Genomic DNA, 21,973 nt, shown 5'->3' with positions numbered 1-21,973 from the left:
CATAGAATACATTATTGAAATAATCAGCTGTTAGGATTTCGCAGTTCTAGCACACCTGCTTTGTATCTCTGATATTATTTCGTCTCTCTCTTTAGGTAGATCATTTATATATTATGAAGAAATTGCTTTTGTACAGAATCGGAAGGGCGAAATGGTTAACATTCCTTCCAGGAAATGATATTGCTATTCTGTATGATAAAATACCGTCTAATGCTCTAGTATTTACATTGCGTATGACGAATTGATCATTGTATGCCAAAAAAGCATACATTTCCAAATTCCTCCGATATTACTTAAATTTGTATTTTATCGTGACATTTAAATATTAAATACACAAATTTTTATATTCTTTAAAAAAATTTTGATCAATAAAAATTGTTAAATATACATCAATTACAAAAGAAGAGTTTTATAAGTATGAAAATGAAAATGAAAGACAAAACAAATTAAATATTTGAAACCATTTTATTTCAGAAAATCCCACATTCATAAAAATAAAGCTTTACAATACAAAATTAAAAACTTCACCAGCCATGACTAAATTTAAATTATTGACGATCATATGAAAAATTGTTTGTAAAACCATTTAAAAAATAAATTTAGTTTCTAGATTTATAATCAAAGAAAATTTTTCCTTTTTTTTACCACAGTTTGTTCTAAATATATTAAATAGTAAAATAAGAGATTTTATGAAATTTTACAGCTTAGTTTAGTTATATTAACGTCCCTTTTTTTTAAAGCAACACTATGGCTATTACGGGACGTAAGTCGTAATTTTGTACCACCATCAGATGACGAGGCAGACACGTGAGCTGCCCCCCCCTCCAAACTCCCACACCACGTCAGAGGGAGGACGTTTTGGCCCCGACGGATTTAACATACACCATGAAATTTTAAAATTTATATGGCTAGATCATAAAAAGGAATTGATTTATATAAAAATAAATTATCTCATAGACAAAAATATTAATACAATTGATTACATAAAACATAGGTGTATTCACTTATTATAATTTAGAAACACATTTATCAATATACAAGGTACAATAAAAAGCACGAAGAGATCGAATCTTTTATATAATGATGAAATATAATGTCTTTTATATAATGTAAAATGATAAAATGATTTTCTTTTATAAAAATTATAATTCATGTAACTAAGAAAAGAATATTACTTGGCATTGTGAATAGTTAGATATGTTTTTATAAAAAAATGGAAGCCATTAAAATAACATTTATGCTTTTAATAAAAAAAATGTAAAATTAAAACGAGTTAAAAGCATTCATAAAACTCAATAACATGTTGTGCATGATTATGTATATAATAATTTTACAAAACTTTTCTTTGATATCATTATAAATCATTTTTGTAATAAAATATATCTCGTCCTTTATTCTTCATTTATTATAAATGGTAAGATCATTAGAGTTTCAGTAGAATAAAAAGGCATTTCAGATATTATTGTGTCAATTTAACCTAGTTTTTTGTTTCCTCAAAATATTGCTTTTAATACTTTTCATCTCAGTATTGGAAATATCTAGGGAATTTCCTCAAAATGTTGCTTTTAATACATTTCATCTCGCAATTTAGGGGATAGCTAGGTAATTTCCTCAAAATATTCCTTTTAATCCTTTTCATCTCAGTATTGGTAACAGAGGAAATATCTATGGATTTTTTCATAACGATATTCATAAAGTTTGAAAAGTTTAAATAAGTAAAATATGATAAACCTTATATAGGGTTATACAAAAAGAAAGAGCAGATTTAAAAAATATATATATTTATAAGCGACAACAGATAGTATACATCACTAGATAGATAAAAGTTCAAAGTTTTATATTTGTGCAATCAAATCAAAGTAAAAGCGGAGTTGTTGTTTGTTCACGACAAAATGTCAGTGCCTCAAGAAGATGAGTTAAGCAAAAAGTGAATCCATATTTGCACTGTAGTAACATCATTTCAAATGAACAAAGAGCCGGCTCTTTACTAAAAAAATTATAGTTGGTACAAGAAATTCGTAGAAAATGATAGAAGATGCAAAAGAAAGAGCATAGGTTGTCGTCGCGCATCAGATGAAAATGTAGAGCATACCTGAATTGCTTTCGAATATAACCGCAGAAACATAGAGCATGGAATTTTGTAACAAATAATAAAACTTATGCTTAATACTGATGCATGCTGTTGTTCAAGATCTGTGTGATCGAATTTTTAAAGCGGTTAGTTCCATTCCAATTATTCGATCACACAGAAATGATCGAATAGTTGCAGCAGAATTATTCGATCTGATGTAACAAATGGACTATCAATTCAATATCTGTCGCCTAACTAATGGAACTCTTGTTGAATGTATGTAATGAAATTTTGAACTTTCCCCTATACGTATATTGTATGTAAATATCCATTGCCATTCACTAAAAATAAACATCTTAAATTTGCTCTTTCTTTTGAATAAATCCGTATAGAATTTTCATTGTAATTTATTGAGTGTTTACATGGTTCGAAACTTTGTAAGGCAAGGAATTGATTTTTTTTTCTTAAATATCTCATCATCTTCTGAACAATCAATCACCAATATCTCAACAATACTCAATCAAAATTCTCATTAAATTAAGCACTCACTAGTAAAATCTTTCATATTAACATGCGTGCAAATATATATATAAATATAACATCACAATTATTAAATTTCACCGAAAAATATTTTTCATCTTCATATTTGCAAATGATATGATGAAATTATCACAAATGTTCACTCAAGTTTATAGTAAGTTGCCTTTGCGCATCAGAATCTCATCTTTTCTTCTTGGATTATTTGTTATCTATAATCTTCTGGAACTGAATCCATGCCCAAGTTGACAATACCTTCTCCATTAGGAATCGTCTCCGATGTAGAATTGGAGGAGATGTGTTGATAATACAAACGACGTGTTTCTGTATTTGATGGACCCCAGTCGGGATGAGGTTTAAACGCCAATTTTATATTCTGAAAGGAAAATAGAATTCTAAATATTTGTAATTAAAAAACATATTCTCTCATTATTTATTTCCACTTTTATACCATTTTGTATTGTCACGAGGATGTAAAGAATTGCGCCGTTAGTTTAAACAAACAATTAGATTTATTAGAACGAACCAACTCACAATAGCAAGAGATTTCGAACTTACCCATAACTGATGGAACTTAGCTTTTATACAAAGAATATTCGAGAAAAATCCAGTTTGAATATTTAAGACCTACAATCTTTTAGAACTTAGATAAACTATCGATAACATTTTAACCAGTCTTGGATAAAAACCATGGCTGGAATTCGAACCACGTGCCAAAAGAACAGAAATACTTCGCCAACTGAGCGACGACGATTGTGAATTCTTCTTATATATGTGCAGTATTATTAGACGCCTCTGGCAGTAAGCCAAGTTGGTTCTCCAGAAATATTGGTGGAGTTTAACTTCAAATAAATCTTTTACTCAGAGCTTAATGTTAATGCTTCTCTTAACAAAGAAATAACTTTCCTAGTTCAGTCAAATCCTAACACCATTAAAAGTCCATATGTCTGAATAATTTATTTTAAACTGTCCATTGTCTTTTCCATAAATGCAATTTCAGTTTCTGATTTCTCATCAACACTCTATAGACAATTAGCAGAATCTTTCTTCCTTAGTTAACATGAAAAAAAATTACGCGATTAAATATTTGATGAAACAATAAAAAAGGTTTTAATTTCTTTGCAATAGCGAATTGTAACGTTGAAAATCAGACAAGAAAATTTTTTTTTAATTGTAATGATTCAAAAAATTGCATCCCAATTATATTAATATCGTTCAAAATATAGTCCTTTGAATTTCAAGATGACGTAAAAATCATACTTGTGCTATAATATAAAAGGAAAACGTCAATATTTCACTTAATATTTGTTATTTAAAATCTCATAAGAAAGTTCATTATATATTTCTAACCCAAAATATATATGTGCCAGATTTATTAGTTCTAAGTCAAACGATATGTCCTGTAAAGAATCAATATACATACATTCTCTTTATTATTAGCAAACATATGAAAAATACTAAATTCACCAATTTTGTTAAACCTCTTAAATCCTTTTATGTTGCCACATATGTTTTATAATTTTAGAAAAACTTGCTTACAGTTCCGTAAAGTCTAATATTAAATAATTTAGAATTAATAATCGATGTAGATTAATGTTCATTCGTATATAAAATTAAAATAATTTAAAACTAATAATGGTGATCATTGTTTATTCATATATAAAAAAAGTAATTGATTAAAAATAAAGAGAAATGGAATCGGATCTAACAAAATTATATTGCTAAAATCTGATTCAGAAAGAAAAATATGAATTATCTCTCAAATTAGTATAACTTTATGAAAATAATTGCAATTTAGTTTCCTTGCAATGCAGAATTATTCAAAACAATTTTAGCAATTAGCAATGATTAAAACAATGGCCGGTTAACATTTATGGGATAAAAAAATTGCTAAAATACAGAAATAAACTCAAATTTGTATTCGCTTCTATAATCATTATCTAATGTCACTTCCTTTTATTACACGGTCAGCAATCACGTGATAGTTCATTTCATTACAATATGAGCCATTTTGATGCATTCAATTTGTTCACTACTGCATGCAAAAAATGCATTAAGAGAGTGTCTATAATTTATCTCTGAAATGAAAGCACAAACAGTAATCTTAGAAGATTTATATGGCCACAAGCAGAACACGCACCAATGGCCTTGACTTTTCTTCATATTGTCTGGCATGAAACGGACTACCATACAGATGCTCGTTTGACAAAGCAAAATCATACAGTACAATGATTATATTTGCAAACAAAACTTTAATCTTAGTTTTATATTTTGACTTATTTTACTCTTCTTTTCTTTGTTTAGTAGGGGTTATATGCATATGTAATAGACGAGATTGTTTTGAGTAATCTTGCATTTTCAATGAAAGATTGTTTTCTAATTACTTTTGTTAAGCCTTTATGAGAATTCCTTTAGTGCTTATCTCTTTTTTTTTAATTCGTGAATTTATTTCTTTTTTAAAATCTGAATATATGATTTTAGATTCTAATTTCATCGGCTATGTCAGATGACAAGAAAACATAAAGTAATTATGCAAAAAAAGTATGAAAATTAGACATAAACCATTAAAATTTCGAGTCGCAACCTATTCGAAATGAAAATAGGATCCATGAATTGTTTAGAAGAAAACGTATTCATAATCAAAACTTCTTTGTGTTTCATACAAATATGAAATACCATGCATTTATAATAAGACATTTTGATTAATAATTTAAAATATAAAAATTAGTCAACTTTATATGAAAAAAAAATCTTTTTAAAATTTAAACTAAACGAAATAAATTTAATAGAAAAAGTTACAAGAACTGTATTTATATTTCATTCTCAATTTATTTCATTAATGTATATATCAGCAAAGACCAACAATTTGTTCTAAAGTTCCTCTTTAATTATTTTAATTTAATATCATGCTTTTATTAATTTTACAGAGCCATTTTTACTAAAAGCAGAACCAAAAATAACTTATTTTTATACAAGGAAAAAACTTTTTATACTTTAATAATTATTTAACTTAGCCTAAAGGGTCACTTGTATATTTCTGCATTCTTTTTAATTAATTGCTTTTATACTTACTTTTCTATATCTAATAAGTTGTATTATGGCCCAAATTGGAACTTGCACCACAGATACCATAACTAATGCCCAACCGACTCTCTCTGCCCACAATGGATATTCGTTTTCTCCGTACTTCACAGGCGTATGTGTGCACAAGCTGTATATCAGCACAAACTGAAAAGAATTTTAATGTTATTTTATTATTTTTTTCATATAAATTTAAATATTAACTAAAAAATAAATAATAAAATCAAATAAATTGTAATAAATACAAACAAAATTATAATTTCCAAGCTTTTTAAACTGTTTTAGTTTGATTAGTGCTTTATTTAAGAGTAATGTCACTTAAAATTAGGATTCGAAAAACTCATAATTATTAATTTTTTTGTTTCAGAAGTAAGCCTTTTGTCTTATTGATATGCAAGTAAAGAACTCAAGATAGATAAGAAACAGAAAACCGTTTTGCTGTAACTAATCGTATTTAAAACGCTTTTTCATTGCAAAACTTTTCTCCAGTACTTTTAAAATTCTTCAATAACTGATTAATTATATATCCTCTTACAACGTTGACTACTGACTACTGGTTTGCAGCACACATTGCCCCTTTCAGAAGTTTTTAGCTAGTTAAAAAATCTTAAGTTTCTTGAGAAAATATGTAAAATTCCTTATAATGTAATACACAATAAAGAATTTTATATATTTACGAGTTAGTATTTAAGTTTCAAATTACAGCACCATGATTAAAACATAACTGGCGGATAACCGTGAGTTGAAATGGAGTTTTGAGAATTTATTGCTTTAAATTTAATGATATTCCTATTTGATGATATTGTATTTTCAAAGCATGATATTTTTAAATCTGTTTCCGATGTGGGGATATTTGTAATTATTTACCAAAATCTTTTAATATGTCCTATCTCTGCTCATGTTTTTATATAGATTTTTTTCTTTTCGTAAGATCGACTAATTTTATTCTAATTAAGTTTATTGCAAATTGTTGAATCCTGGATAGGCCTTATGGCACAATGTTTTCAAAGTGTTCAGATAGCATATACTGTTTCATAAAAAATATTTAACTGATTCTTGCAATTCAATCTTAGAATAAAAATAGAAAAAATATAAATTGATGTAAGATTAGAATACTGCTTCAAAAGCAAAATGAATAGAATAAATATTTCGAATATCTACCCATAAAACAGTAGGAGATATGAACTTCCAGCACCATCTCCAGTATCGCCCAGGTCTAAATCCCAGCATGAAGTCTAAATCCGTTGAAAATTTATCTGCTCCTAAATAGAAATTAATGAATTTTTAATGAAAATACCAATATTATTGAAAATTAATGCAATTATTTTTGAAATCCCGAATGCTTACTTTCGTAAATGAAAATAAATTTATATGTACATTTTATGTTTCATTTGTAAAATTCTGATTTTTAACTCCACGATTTCTTTTTCAAATCAGAAACAAGTTTCGTATGAATAAAGTTAAATTTAATTTCGTCGAGAAAACTGAAAGTAGCTTTGTAAATTATGTACAAATTTTTCAGAATAGCCAATTTTATTTGAAATTCAGTTTCCTGGTAAATAACTCCCCTTGAATTGACTTCACTTAAACTTTATTATTAATTTTGTAAATTTTTAGCTTATAAATTTAAAATTAAGTGGATTAATTGAAATGGATTATCCGTTTAGCATGTTTACTATGGAGACATTTTTCTGGTAAAACTGCTGCTTTGATAGGTGTAACTTGAATAAATGAATTTACTATTTATTTTTATGTAAAAGCTAAGTCAAGAATCCTAATGAAGCGAGAAAAGACATTCATGTAAAAGAGGAAGCAAAGCATAAATTATGCACTTTTAATTACTTAATTTAGTCCCTTTTTAATTAGTCAAAATGACTCATAAGCTTTACAATAATCTCATTAAACTAGACAAACCAGAAATAGTGTTCTTTTTATGGAAAAAAAATGAAATACGTACGGTGGTGTGTAAAACCTGTGTATTAATCGCATCCTACCAATTAATCGCCAAAAAAATCACCAAAGATCACTGTCTATTGGGTTCTTTCCTAACTATTATTCATTAATGGAATGCGATTAGGGATATTTAGGGAGACCAATTTCGTTGTTGCTTGTTTTAAGAAAAAGTAAACATGATTCTTACAAGCTAATGATATTAATGTTAATCAAATTTTATTTAATTTTTAACCACTTTATTTCTTTTCAAACATAGATTCAATGTACCGAATGTACCGAAACTCTTCACAGTTTTACAAGCCGTTATATATATAAAATATTTGTATAGAAAATATTTCAGTTATGCTATACATTTAAAAACTTGTTTTGTTGATTTATTTTTATTCTTTTATTGACCTTTTAAATCAATAAAATTTAATATTTTCTGTTATTAATATCTATATCTTAACATTCATTTAATAATTTTAAAGTATTTTTATTTCTTTTAAACTAATTTCTTCCTAATTTAGTATGACCATATCTGACTTTTGCGTCAATGAAATCAACAATTCCTATACATCATGGTCTTCATTTTATTTTCTTTCTGTGTACATTTGTTCTCTGAAAGAGAAACGATGTAAATCAACTCAATAAACTTATATGCATGCATTTTATTCTCGGCTTTTTTTTTTTTTTTTGTTCTTAAATTTGGCTTCAGAAAAGTGAGTGTGTTCTCCAATGCATCCAGGAAAATAATGTAACTCATAATGCATATGTTACAGTCAATGAAATGAATTGCAGTGATTGTTTAAGAAAATATCTGGAACTTAAAATTATATTTATACATTATGTCATCTAATCATCCATAAATTTAAAATAATTTTAAAGAATAAAAAAAGCAATCCTGTGATCCAACTATTAGTACGATTTTATCAATTTTAATTGAATATGAAAAATTCATGACTCCTAGATTTGTCGTCAAGAATAAGTCTCACCCTCTCATTCCTTTTTTGTGGAAATTCCTAAAATGATTACTTTACCTTACGTTTTCTATGGGAGGGGGGGGGCAGTCCTAATGTTCTAGATGCTCATACTTAGCCATTTCTGAATTTTTTTTTCATGTGAAAACTCATGCTTCCTAAATAAGTCATTAACAGTGGCCTATCCCCCACCAGTTTCTATCGATAAAAGAATTCTCTAAAACACTAGTTTATTGTACATTCTCTACAAAATATAATAGAACGCCCGTTTCCAATTACTGTACCAATTTCAGAAATATTTATTTCATTTTAAAGCTCATGGCATTCCAATACCTCGCCATTGGTCTCATCTATCCTCCGTTATCAAAAGTTATCACCTCAAAATAAAACTTTGGATCAGCAACTGAACCGATTTCATCAGTTAATTTTGCAATTTTTCGTGAATAGCTAACCAATCAGCGTGCTCCATGTTTGCACAAGTATAATATTAAAAATTAAGTTTTTTCTGTCAAATATGATGCTATTCATCAAAGTTACATCAACAAATTAATTTGTTTATTTATCTTTAACTTGGTCACCAAACTTGATCATTAAATTAATTTGGCGGCCAAGACGAACAACTGGTCCCCGAAGGGGATACTAAATGATATTTCAATATTTTGTATACATAATGCACTTCCTAATTTCTGTCACATATGGATAATTCTTTCTTTAAGTAATGTAAAGAATTTGACCGGAAAATTGCCAGAAGTTAGATGGCAGCACCGTATTGTGAAAAACGCGATGACAAAAATGTGATGGCATCATACCGGTAGTACATTTGGCAGACGGAGATTTTTTTGGGGGGTTGAGGGCGGGAGTCAGCGTGGTGTTGTGCTACGTGATGCTGTGTTGTGTTATGTGGTGTTGAAAGTAAAAGGCCTTAATGCCTTGTGATGGTGTTCTATCTTGTGGATTAAGATGATGGTCTTGAGAATGGATTTACAAATATTGTAATGTATGAATTTCCTATTGTGTATATGTTATGAATGTTTTTTATGTTATGTGTTTTGACCGACTGTGTGTTATAAATAAACAAATTTAAAAGACAAATTTAGCCTAATCACTCGGTTGTATTTTCATGACATCACAGTAACTTATAAATTTCTCCACAGCATATGCATGACTTAAAAATAGAATCTTTGAAAAGATGAGCGATATTCTAGTATATTCAAAAGAATTCCCAAGGCTTACCATAGCCCCACATGAAAGCTGTCAGTTCAATTGTGGCGATGAAAATGCTAGCCATGCCTCCTCCGTATGTATCCATCAAATTTAAAACATACTGGCCTCCCTAAAATTTTAAAAACAAAATGTGAGAACTTGTTGCTTAAAAAACCATACTGCATTTTTTTTCATGTTTCACAAGAAGACGAAAAACATCGAATTCTTCGAAAGAAAGCGAAAGAAAACTACTGATTTTTTTTTCACATCGACGGTGAGACTGAGAGTAACATTTCATATTAGGATGTGAAAAGAAAACATAAATAATCATTCCCCCTTCTTGTGAAAAAAAGCCTTTAAGCGGCGAATTATTCCTATTCTCAAATACTAAACTCTTTTTAACTTTATTTATATTTAACGTTTTAGGCAAATTGCCGTTTATAGGAAATGCAAATGGTACAAAAAATTAACGCTATAATCATATATTATATTCAAATATCTTTATTTTGATTTATTTCTATTTATGTAAATGCTATTAAAAAACTAAAATCTTGCATTGAAAAATTAAATTTTAATTTTTTGCTGTAAGAGTTTTTAATTTTAAATTTTGATTTTTTTGGAATTGTCTTCCCATTAATGAGACTTAAATTTTTGTTGGAAGAAGGATCAAAACACCTGTTCTCAAAATTTGTAGATGCAAAATAATTTACTTCTTTACCTGTGTGACGCAAGGAAGTCCAATAAGGAAGAAACTAATACAAGTACAAAAGGTTATTGGAACCTTCCATTTCTTCAGTTGAGGATATTCATCAAATATAACTGTAAACACATTTTCCACGTATGAAAACTGAAATATGAAATAACATAATTCAAATTTTTAATGTTGCAGAAAATAAATATCAAGTTAATGAACAACATGATTCATAAGGAATGAAGAATAGTCAACGATAACAGAAATCAGAGTCAGCATAAAATCGAAATTATTTTTATTATATCGATTACTATTGTTTAAAGCTAATTGCTGTTCAAATATAACAATTATTTTGAAAAACGTTAGGATCATGTTTAGAATAATCCAGAGAAAATTGGTATTATTTGTGTTAAATCGATTACTATTGCTCAAAGCTAAATTCTATTCAAATATAGCGATTACTTTGAAAAACATCAGGATCATATTTAGAATATATTTAATGAGGCGTAATCCTATTCAGTGTGATTTTTCACTCATTATCAGCTATATTTTTCACGAACAATAGTATTCAAATTACCTTTTGTGCTTAGAACGCACAATTTTAATGAATTTATTTTGTATTTTTGATTTAAAATTTTAACTTTTTGCTTATTCAGAAAAATACATTAATTTAATTAAATGTAGATAAAAAAAACAAGGAAAAAAACGAGTTAATTTTTTTCCACTTTAGTTTTCATAATTGGCAACATTAATTCACCATGACCCACAATTGTATATGGATTTGTTTTTATCTGTCGACGCGTGCATACATAGATTCATCTGCTCCTTGTAATAGAAATGTCCTGAATAAGTTTCAGTGGTGACATTAAAGATTAATTAAAGTTTTCGCATTTCATTTCAAATTAGATATTCTATGATGAAGATTGTAGATTTAGAAGTGTACAATCGTCTCTTGAAGAACACAAATTTAGATATTCAATGATCAATTCAGTTCTTTCTTTTCATTTAATGATAAAAGTACCTAAAATACCGAAGTTCATTGGGCAGTTTTTTTTTTTTGTTTTTTTTTTTTTGTATAATTTAATTTTTTTTTCTTAGAAAATATTTAGATACGAATCACATACTGATTGCATATAAATATTCTTCAATCTTATCTAAAGATGCACAGGTTATTTAAATAAAAAAAAAATCATGAATAGACTTAGTTCAACATGTTATTCGAAACAATCTGCTATATTACAGTATTCATTTTACAGTTTATCTAACATTGCTTATATTTTTGAAATTACACTCAGTTTGTTTCACCATGGTGAAATGTAGTCCAAGATGGCGCTATATGATATTGTCAATATGAAAGCAGATGGAAAAAGCCTCTAATAGTTATAAAAAAAATTGTTTGAGGAAAATCCCATTTTTTCAGGAAAGATACTTATATACATAAACTTAAAAATCGAAACCTTATCTAAATACAAAATTTGATCCAAATCGTTAGAGCCGTTTCTGTAACACACGAGATAAATTTATGTGTATATACAATAGAAAATTAAAAGGAACCTATAATGAATGAGGCTTGACGAATGCATAATGCTAAATTTATCATCTTATGATTTTAGAAAGTATTATTTCTGAAAAAGAAATTGTTAGTTTCTCAACCAATTTAATAACACGTTTAAAAAAACGTGATTGCAAGTAGCTGTTCTCGGTTAACTCAATTTTGTTATCCATGATTTGGACATGTCGCCTCAGAACTATTAATAACCAGAAATAGGTATTGTTTTTAACTGCTTTTAAGAAATGAAATGTATGCAAAATTTAATTTCATTCATATTAAATTCATCGCAAATCATTATTTTCTTTTTATCTTTTTGAAGATCAATAATTTTATTTATGCATATCTATTTGTTTAAAAAAAACTGCAATAAGAATATAGAAGTTGTACTACAGCACAATTAGAACATAAGCATAATTGTAAAAATTATGTTAAATATTGCAAATGTTATTGTTATAACAATTATCATTTGACTTACTTCACTATCAACTGCGAGCAAGAACAACATAAAAAAGAATAACACGGACCACAATTGTGGAACTGGAAGTCTAGCCAAAGCTTCAGGATATGTTACGAAAGCCAAGCCCTGTCCTGCAAAAAAATTACAGCAGATAAAAAACAACTTATAGGATATTTTATATTAGTAAAAAAAAAAAATCATAGAATCCTTTTTCAGTATTTAGAAAACGAATTTCTCAATAAAGAAGCTTAAAGTGACTTAGATGTTCGATGATGATTCAGATATGGTATTACATGTTTCTATAACCCTACATAGGCCGGGATAGCCTGGTTGGTAGGGCGATGGATTCGCGTCCCTTGGGTTGCTAGTTCGAACCCCGCCGGCCAAAGATACCAGCGTGTGTGGTGACTGACGCGGCTGTAAATCTGTCGTGGTCACGAAGTCCTCCATGTCGAGAGTAATACCACTGGGGGTACTGGATCAGGGGCGATCGTTCTCTGATTCAGGTCTAAATTACGATCTGTGAATGAAATGCATAAATGATGTCCGCCCCATAAAAAGGGTTGTGACGTGTACGTAGCTAAGTCGTACTCTTGACCCTAGATAGCAAAACAAGAGACGCTCCCCCAACGGCTTAAAATCGCTGTATTCGTAACAGCAGGCTTGTCCATGGCAAGTCCCATAAGAAACAACCACATAACACCACATGATTTCGTTTCCCAATATGAAAAATTATTCAGCATGATCGAACGGAATAATACACATTAGCTATGCACTACTATATATAGCGCACAATCATTAAAATATTATGCAATTTTTAGACTGCATTTACATTAGTATTGATTTTATACGTGCCAATTAGTCTAATGGTAGTGAATTTAAAAGAACAATTGGTTACGTTATACTCATTTTTTTCAATTCCTTCATAAAATTCTAGAATAAACTTCGAAAGAAAGTAGTGGTCTTACCGCCTTTTGCTACTTTACTAATATCTAGCCCCATTTCTGTAGACATGTGTCCTAGAACTGCAAAAATCACCACTCCAGCCATGATACTTGTGATGAAATCTATGGAGCTTATCAGAATGGCGTCTCTGGCAAGAAAAGATATCATATACATAAGAGATATAACTCAAATTATAATTTAGAAAGAATATATATAATTTCAATAATATTTATGCCATTTTACTGAAAACTTTACTTGAAATCCTTCTGTCATTAATATATTCATTTGCAAAATTTCATTCAAAATGATTATACTTAAGACTTCAATTTCATAATAACATTTAAAATTCATTTTGACTTAATTCCTTCATAATATTTTGTCGACCTTTTTTGATTTGCTTTGGCCTCCATTGATTTTCTTATTAATTTTGCTTTTCTGTATCTACGTTTCAGAGAGAAATTTTTACATCATAAACAAGTAAGTAAAAAACTCAAATAAATGTAATGACGCTTGCGCGAGAAGAAGAAGTTTTATCAAATAATTATCCTAACTTTTGATGAATAAACAAAATATTAAACTTTTAAACAAAAGTGGATGAAAATGGAATTATTACAACGCAAAATACTTGTGATTTTTTTCTTAATAATTCTATAATGAAACACATACAAGAGAGGAAAGTGTTCGATTAAAAGATAACACAATAAAATATGATCCAAAATTAATAAATTTTTATTTAAAAAAAATCAATGTTTTATTTTCGTTCTATAGAAAATTCTCCAAAGAGGTATTCAGAACAAATTATCTCTTTCAAATCTATTTACGCGATTATATAACGTTTTAGAAGAGCATATTCTCACGGAATGATAGAACTAATCTATATAACTGCTGCTGTTTTAAGTAATCTATAGCTTCTCTGAATCTGTAACCAATATAGAATAAACACTGGAAAATTATGAGTAATTCAAGCTAATATTAAAATTACATCAAATATAATTGTAAGATTATTTTTATTAAATTTTCAGCTCTTATAACTAAATATATTTTGTCATTCAACTCTTTGCTATTGAAATTTCTTTCGTGCCCAAACAAATGGTTCTGCTTCTTTAAGTTCGTTTTTATTATTGACTAAAACACAGTTAGTGAATACCTTTAAACTATCCCATACATTTCGTTTGAATTAAGCAATATTTCATTTTTTCTTACCTGTATAATTTGCTATCAAATTTATTGTAGCTCGCATACATTACGAGACACCCACATCCCAGACTAAGTGAAAACAAAAGTTGCTCAACTGCTGCTCGCCAGACCTGAAATAACAAGAGTTATTCAATTTTATTACTGTAAAGTATTTGAAGTTAAATAAAAGAAAAATCTGTACTTCGCAATCTTATGAATTTTATTTGATTTAGAGCATATCACAAAAATATTTGTAAGGATTTTTCATTTAATCGGTTACTAATAAGTTGTTCAGAAAATTTTTAATTCTTTATTGTTACAAATCTGTAATATTTTTTGTGTAATTAATCTCGTAGTAAATAAGAGAAATTTATAGATATTATCAACAGACACCAGTCAATGACTCTGAGCTTGGCAACCATTTAGCTATTTGGCGACAAAAATGAACGCTCTAGAAAACACAAATCTTTTTGGCTATATTTCTATTAGAAGCCAAGATCTGGAATCCTTCTACCAAATTTTATACTCATGGGTACCATTAGCGGAAGCGCATACAGACAATCAAATTCTCTCTTATAGTTTCCGCACTATACTGAGTTATTACTAGTTTGAATTTGGAATTTGATGTCTATTTATGTAGCGATTTACTACAAGTGTCATTCCTTGAGTATACCTCAATTGTATTTTTTCTACTTGTATTTCGTGTTTTTCGGGTGTAAAACTTTTTTCTAGATACCAGGAACTGATTTTTTTTCTCGTGTAAAATTATATAAGTGTTTGTAAAACGTACGGACATTTTTCGCAACATATGATAGCTGAAGATTTAATAATGGTAGCCATATATAATTGCATTGTATTTTGTACTTTTATTGTGTGTAATCAGCTCTGTCTACAACTTATTTTCAGCCACGCAAAAGTCGTTAGTACTTGAAGCAGTACCTGCTCTTTTGGTTAGGTCATTTCGATGATCCATCACGTCGAGTGTTTCTAGAACATTTCTTTACACACCTGAGATTTCTTTTTTCGCTCGTTGAGACTTAGAGTTGTTCTGTTAAGATTTAAGTCCCACTGGTTATAATTTGATTCCAAAGAAGAAAGAACAACTCAATGAATTCACCACTGATTTTTCTCCAGAAAAGAGTATTCAGATGGAACTAATACGATCATAACGCTAAAATATGGAGTGATAGCAAGTCCCAGCTTAAAAGCGATCAGTTCATTCTCCACCTCAAGCCCAATTGTTCAGGAAAATCAAGCCATTCTGCTCCCCCAACCTTCTATTAAGTTAGGATGGGTTAAAGCACATGTTGGCCACAACGGAAACGAGGTTGCAGATTCCCTAGCCAAACAGGCCATTTCTGCAGGTACGCCCGTTCAATACCCAGCTCCTAGAAGCCATTTGAAAAGTATTGTAAATGAATTGAGCCTACAGCGATGGCAAGAAGAATGGGATAATGGCTCAACTGGCAGAAACATCCATCAAATCATCTCAAAAGTGTCCTTTAACCCATCATCTTGGAATAGGCTTGACATTATCTTTGCAACTGGCCATGGCCCTTTCCCTTCATATTTCAAGAGATCCCATATTAAAGGATCTGATCAATGTGGCTGCAGCGAAGTAGGCGATCCCCTTCATTATGCCACTAGTTGCCCTCTCACCACATCTTTTCATCTCAAAAAACCCATCCACGACCTAGAAAATATCTGGTGGACCAACGTTATGAGAAACAAGATGTCCAAGGTTAAAATTAGAAATCTTGTGCGGTTCCTACAAGAGAACGAGGAATTGATTTCTCCAGACCCAAGCCCAGTATAAATTTTCGTTTCATTTCTCAACCAAGCTCTTCTCCAGAATATATTACCTTCAATAGATTTCATCTACTCATACTCCCCACCGAACACCTCCCTCATCATTATAATATTGTATATAGTTACTTTTTATGCGTATTGATGATATTTTATGTCTTTTTATGTGGATATTGATTTTTTTGTCTTTTTATGTATATTTCTTTTATCTTAATAAATACTCCCACGTATATCCTTTCAACCGACAGGGAATCCTAGAGATTCCAAGTTCGGGGATATTCTGTGGCGAAAGAAAGAAGATAGAAATGGTACTTCTCGAACAATCAGCAGAATTGGTACTGTTTCAGGTATTTTGTAATTTACACATCACTAGGAACAAATATATAATGATTTTAATAATATTAAAGGACTACTGCATCTTTAAGATAGTACCAATGTTATATCGGCTACAATAGCATAGCTGCCATTAATAAATTTTCAGCCGTTCTGCATACAAATGCAAATAATTAGAAATCACGAGATTTTACTACTTTTAACAAATACTCTTGTAATTATTAAACATATTTAGTTTAATTGAAGCAATATTTAATCATATACATATATCAAAAGATATAATAAAATTTATGAACTATTTAGAAAAAATAACCTTTATTTCGAGCAGTTTCTCCCATTCTGGAATGAAGAAATACTTCAGCCCGGTTCCTGCTCCAGATAGTGTACATCCATATATGACAAGGGTTATGAGAATAACATATGGGAATGTTGCTGTGAAATACACCACCTACAAAATGTGATTTTAATACAAAGTTTATGCAGTAAACTATTTTCTTACAAACAATATATAGAATCAATGCAAAAACAGAAAAATGAATTTATCATACACATAAATGCCTTAAGTATTTTCCATTATTTACTACATACTTTTTCCAAATATATGATAGTCTTGGAATAATGTTAAAGCAATAATTATTTATTTTAAAAATAAAATGTTTGCAGTATGATCAGAAAATAAATTAGCAGCATGTCAAATGATTCACAGCGTTAATTCAACACGCTACGTCAGGCTTCTTACTATTGGTCATTTGATGGCACAGTTATAAGTAGGAGAGGATACATGCTGACAAAACAATATCGTTGTAATGGTGTGAAAATGAAACGATATTTATGTTTTGTTAAAGCAAAATTTTCTTTAGAATCATAGTATCTATTTTATCGATCAAACTCATTTCAAATTTGTTTTATGGATCGAGATTCGTTTAGTAATGAATAATATATTTTTAAATGAAGCTAAATTAGTAACTTATGTTCCTCCAGTAGCTACTTCATTCTCAAAAGTGAATAGGTTATTTTTCTGGAAATAATGACAGTCAAGTCTTAAACTAGTGAAATGAACTTGGTATTGAGAAAATATATAAAATTGATCGCTTTGAATCTACATGATAAAACAATAAATGAATTTGAATGAAATATTAGCAAATCAAAAGAAATTGAAAATATTTTAAGGAAATATGAATGAGTCTTGTTTCAAAAAGCAAAAGATGGAGCAGGAAAGAACTCTTCTAATTTTATGAATAAAATACAGTTCGTAACTTTATGAGATTTGAAACTACCAGTAGCTGTAGTCAGAACATTATTTCTAGCACAACTTATATTATCTAGGCCTCTATTAACCGAATATTTTGTTAACTGATTTGAAAATATCGAATTGGGCTACACAATCCTCAACTATCAATACGAATTTCTGAACGTTTACTTACCTTTCCCGATGACTTGATCCCTTTCATGATTCCCAAGAAAACAATCATCCAGCATATGAAAAGAGCAAGTGCAAGATCCCATTTCACAATACCAAGATCTTCGATTCCAGATGTCAACTGCAAGACATATCGCCTGAAGAAAATTTGTCAGAACATGAAATTTCACTCATATTCTCTAAAAATTAGAACAAGATCGTATCTATGTTAAGCGGGAATATGCTTCCTATGCCTATTATGCATTTTTATAACTAATTATTCAGAGATGAGTAAATGATATAGTATTCGTCGTGGGACAAAAATTTGGTTTTAGACAGTGTCTATTCAGCAATAGATGTCAATTTTAATTAATTCTTTTTCATACAGGAGAATCCAGAATTCTTGGTACAAATTTTAGACAAAGAGGCTTGAATACTCACAAATCTCATATAATCAATGACAGGATACATATCTCACCGATTAATAAGATCTATAGATTGAAACTGTGATCTTGTAGTGCCGTTGCAGTGGTGAAGATTCTAATGTCACTTTGTCTAGTATATCTAAAAAGGTCGATGTTTCAATAGCTCTGGATAATAGGGGCTTGGACAAAGAGCAACAAGCTTTTTGTCCAAATAGGACAAAGCATCTTGGTACAACACAAGTAGAAGTCTGACTTAGCTCCAATATGTGGTTGGTGGCCTACTTCTTCAAAGACTTTCAAAAGAAACTGGCTTGAAGAAAACTTTGGTTTCTATCAGCCAGGCCCGACTACACCGAGAAACTCCACTGATAATGAGAACATCTGTCTAGTGGTTTCTCATAATGTTAATACATAGCTAAAACATATATAATTACTAAGCAGAATCTATGATCATCTTTCTCCAATTCGGGTTTGATATTATTTATCATGTAATAACACCTGTTTGGTATTTTTTTTTTCATTTAACATTCTTATGTACGAAGGTAAAGAACGTCGAGTTAGTGTACTCCACTAAATCTACAGCAAATCGGCAGTTCTCAATCATGTCGCACTTTAGCCCACTAGGCCACTACTAGGGACATTTCATAGAAAGGAGTGGGGAAAATTGATGATATACAATTATTATATCCCTCAAAAAAGATGACTTGTAAGACTTGTTACCAAATCATTTAGAAGACATGACATTCAAAAGGGTCATAAGAAAGTCTTTACATGACTTCCCAAGAAAAGATTGTATGATTTTTGAAATTTTTAACTCCTCTGATTGGTCTTTTAGTAAATTTTAATTAATAGAAAAATTATGATAATTAAATGCTTAAATTACTCTCGTTATACATTAGGATATGTGCAAATTATTAAGGCCTTGTAAAGAGGACTGAGATTCATCCCCCTAATAGTTGATACAATTAATATCTGAAAATAGGTAGTGAACTTAAGATATCCTATAATAGGATAAATATTTAAGTACTTACTCCCAGAATTGTTCCGATGCTGTTTGATTTGCATTGCTGCAGGTATTAAAAGCTCTATTGAATTCTTCTATAGGAACAACGAACACGTTTTCATTCCAAGTTATGTTAGTAAATCCCGTTGAAGAAGATTCAGAGACTACACTGTATTTGTCAGCGTATCTTTCAGCTAATTTTTCATTTACTTCTCGGCAAAGTGTCTAAAAAACAAAAAGAAAATGGATTTCACAGCCATTATACTAATAAAATATCAGCTTAAATTAAAATAAGTTTCTCAATGAAGTATTCTAAAAAAAACTTTTCCCTGAAGTAAACCTTTGCGTATTCTAAACTTCATTTCATTTTTCATTTTTCTTCTGATATGATTATTCGTATAATATTAAAATACAAATATGATAAAATATAATGGATACCACTGTCAAAACAAATTTTTCTTGTTATGATTGATTTATTATATATAACTTCAAGGCAGTATTTTTTTTCTTTTTGTGTTATTAATTATTCTTAGAGTAAATCTGATAAAAGATTTATTCCAATAATGACTTAAATATTAATCGTAGAAGTCATGAAAAACATCGACTGAAAATTAAAGTAAAAGAAAATAAAATTAATAATCGTAACAATTTATTATACTGAAAATGTATTTATTTAGGAGGAAAAATAACTTCTGCTTCCAATTTATTATCAATAATAATTGTAAATGCAATCCCTTGTCTTTTATCAAACTTCAAGAAATCAAAAATCACTAGAATTTTTTTGGAACATTTTATTTTCATTATAAGGGAGAATTGTTGTATACCAAATAAAGTTTCTACGTATCACGCAAAAAATTCACCTATTTTTGTCAAATTTTGCCTATTGCAGTCAAAAAATAATGATGAATTTTATACATCAGAAAATAAACTTTTTTCAATGAATTTACTCTTACGGCTATAGAAATTCACAAAAAAGTCATTTATTAAAAAGCAATATAAATATGCTGATGTATGACGTTATTCTCTAACTTTTGATTTTCGAATTCCCTTCCTAATTTGAATATTTTGGTACAATGCAAATAAATTTGCAAATTACACATTTTTAAAAAACTAATCTTTGTAATTTAATTTTAAGTCTTTTTTTATTCTAAAAAAGTCAATCAATTTGTTTGTAATTGTTTTATCAGGAAAAGGATGAAAAATTTGCAATATGGATTCTTCTATACCAAAATCATTGTTTCAAAATTGATTTTTCCAAGAAAATTGAAGTTTGATTTATAAGAAATTTGACTGTAGTTTATGTCATACAGAACTTTTTAAATAAACTGGGCGTCTCCTTTTATTTAAAAAAAATGAATTGGAATAAACTCCTTTTAAAAGCTTTAATGCATTAAAATATTTTAATTAGAAAAAAAGGTGCTTCATTCTAAATTTTAATATAAAAAAAGTAGCATTGAAAGGTTGTAGAATGCGAATTATATTATTAAGTTATATTATTATGATGAATATAATAACTTAATAATATATAATATATTCTTAAGTTATTCTTATTAACTATTCTTAAGTTAAGTTATTATATTATATTCTTAAGTTCCGACCTTCTGTAGTTTACATACTTCTTAAATATTCTAGAATTAAAATTTATTCTTTTTTTAACTGTTTGGAAAATATGCATTTAAAACAATGGAATAAAATCACGCGATTAAATATTTAAAGGAAAATTGAAAACGATTTGAATTGTAGAGTTACAATGTAATCTTTCGTTAAAAATTAGAAAAAAATTATTTTAAAAAATTATCAAAATTTTAAAAAAAATTGCTATGTTAAATTGACAAAATTAAAAGGACAATTATTTAAATTCTCAAGTGATGCAAAATTTATTTTGGTACAATGATATTTCGAAAATTAAAATGGAGAAACGCTAAAATTGAGCTAAAATTTTAATTAATTTAAATTTTTATAAAAATTTCGAAAAAAGGGCGTTTTTTCACAATTCAAAATATATCTGAGTCAAATTTGATAGATCTAGTTCAAACTGTCTGGTTGTAGAATGTCAATACACACATATATTCATCTTTTTTTATAAGTATAGATATAAGACATTTATGTAAAACGTTTGCTGCGGGTATCAAATCTTCATAAACAAAATTTCTTACATTATTCGTTTCTCGAACGTAGCAGTTTTCGTTTGCGCCCCACCAAGATCTGCATTGATTCCAAGGAACTTCACTTCGAAATGATTGAGCGATATAATAGAGTGTGTAAGTCATGATCACATTGTAATACGTTGCAATCATTGCTGATACAATCAGCATAGCAAAACCAATACCTATAAAAATGAATAAAAGCCCAATATTATATATATATATATATATATATATA

At 28.8% G+C, this 21,973-nt stretch overlaps 1 protein-coding gene across 1 annotated transcript in view; it reads right to left on the bottom strand.

Annotated features, from left to right (window-relative positions):
- Nucleotides 1–451: 451 nt before the first annotated feature.
- The window catches only part of LOC129962677 (sodium- and chloride-dependent glycine transporter 2-like), a 71,802-nt gene continuing 50,280 nt past the window's right edge, over nt 452–21,973 (bottom strand). Inside the window, exons 4-15 of the mRNA XM_056076583.1 lie at nt 21,748–21,920; nt 19,620–19,816; nt 18,189–18,321; nt 17,078–17,212; nt 14,653–14,756; nt 13,473–13,597; nt 12,523–12,635; nt 10,523–10,651; nt 9,835–9,934; nt 6,851–6,951; nt 5,681–5,836; nt 452–2,984 (exon numbers count right to left, since the gene is read on the bottom strand). Of these exons, the coding sequence (XP_055932558.1) occupies nt 2,817–2,984; nt 5,681–5,836; nt 6,851–6,951; nt 9,835–9,934; nt 10,523–10,651; nt 12,523–12,635; nt 13,473–13,597; nt 14,653–14,756; nt 17,078–17,212; nt 18,189–18,321; nt 19,620–19,816; nt 21,748–21,920 (1,634 nt within the window). The 3' untranslated portion in view covers nt 452–2,816. The remainder of the gene's footprint in view (nt 2,985–5,680; nt 5,837–6,850; nt 6,952–9,834; nt 9,935–10,522; nt 10,652–12,522; nt 12,636–13,472; nt 13,598–14,652; nt 14,757–17,077; nt 17,213–18,188; nt 18,322–19,619; nt 19,817–21,747; nt 21,921–21,973) is intronic.

The sequence above is a fragment of the Argiope bruennichi genome, chromosome 3, assembly GCF_947563725.1.
Source record: "Argiope bruennichi chromosome 3, qqArgBrue1.1, whole genome shotgun sequence".
Taxonomy (NCBI): domain Eukaryota; kingdom Metazoa; phylum Arthropoda; class Arachnida; order Araneae; family Araneidae; genus Argiope; species Argiope bruennichi.
Note: the sequence above shows the minus strand (reverse complement) of the source record. Positions and strands in the feature narration are given on the sequence as shown.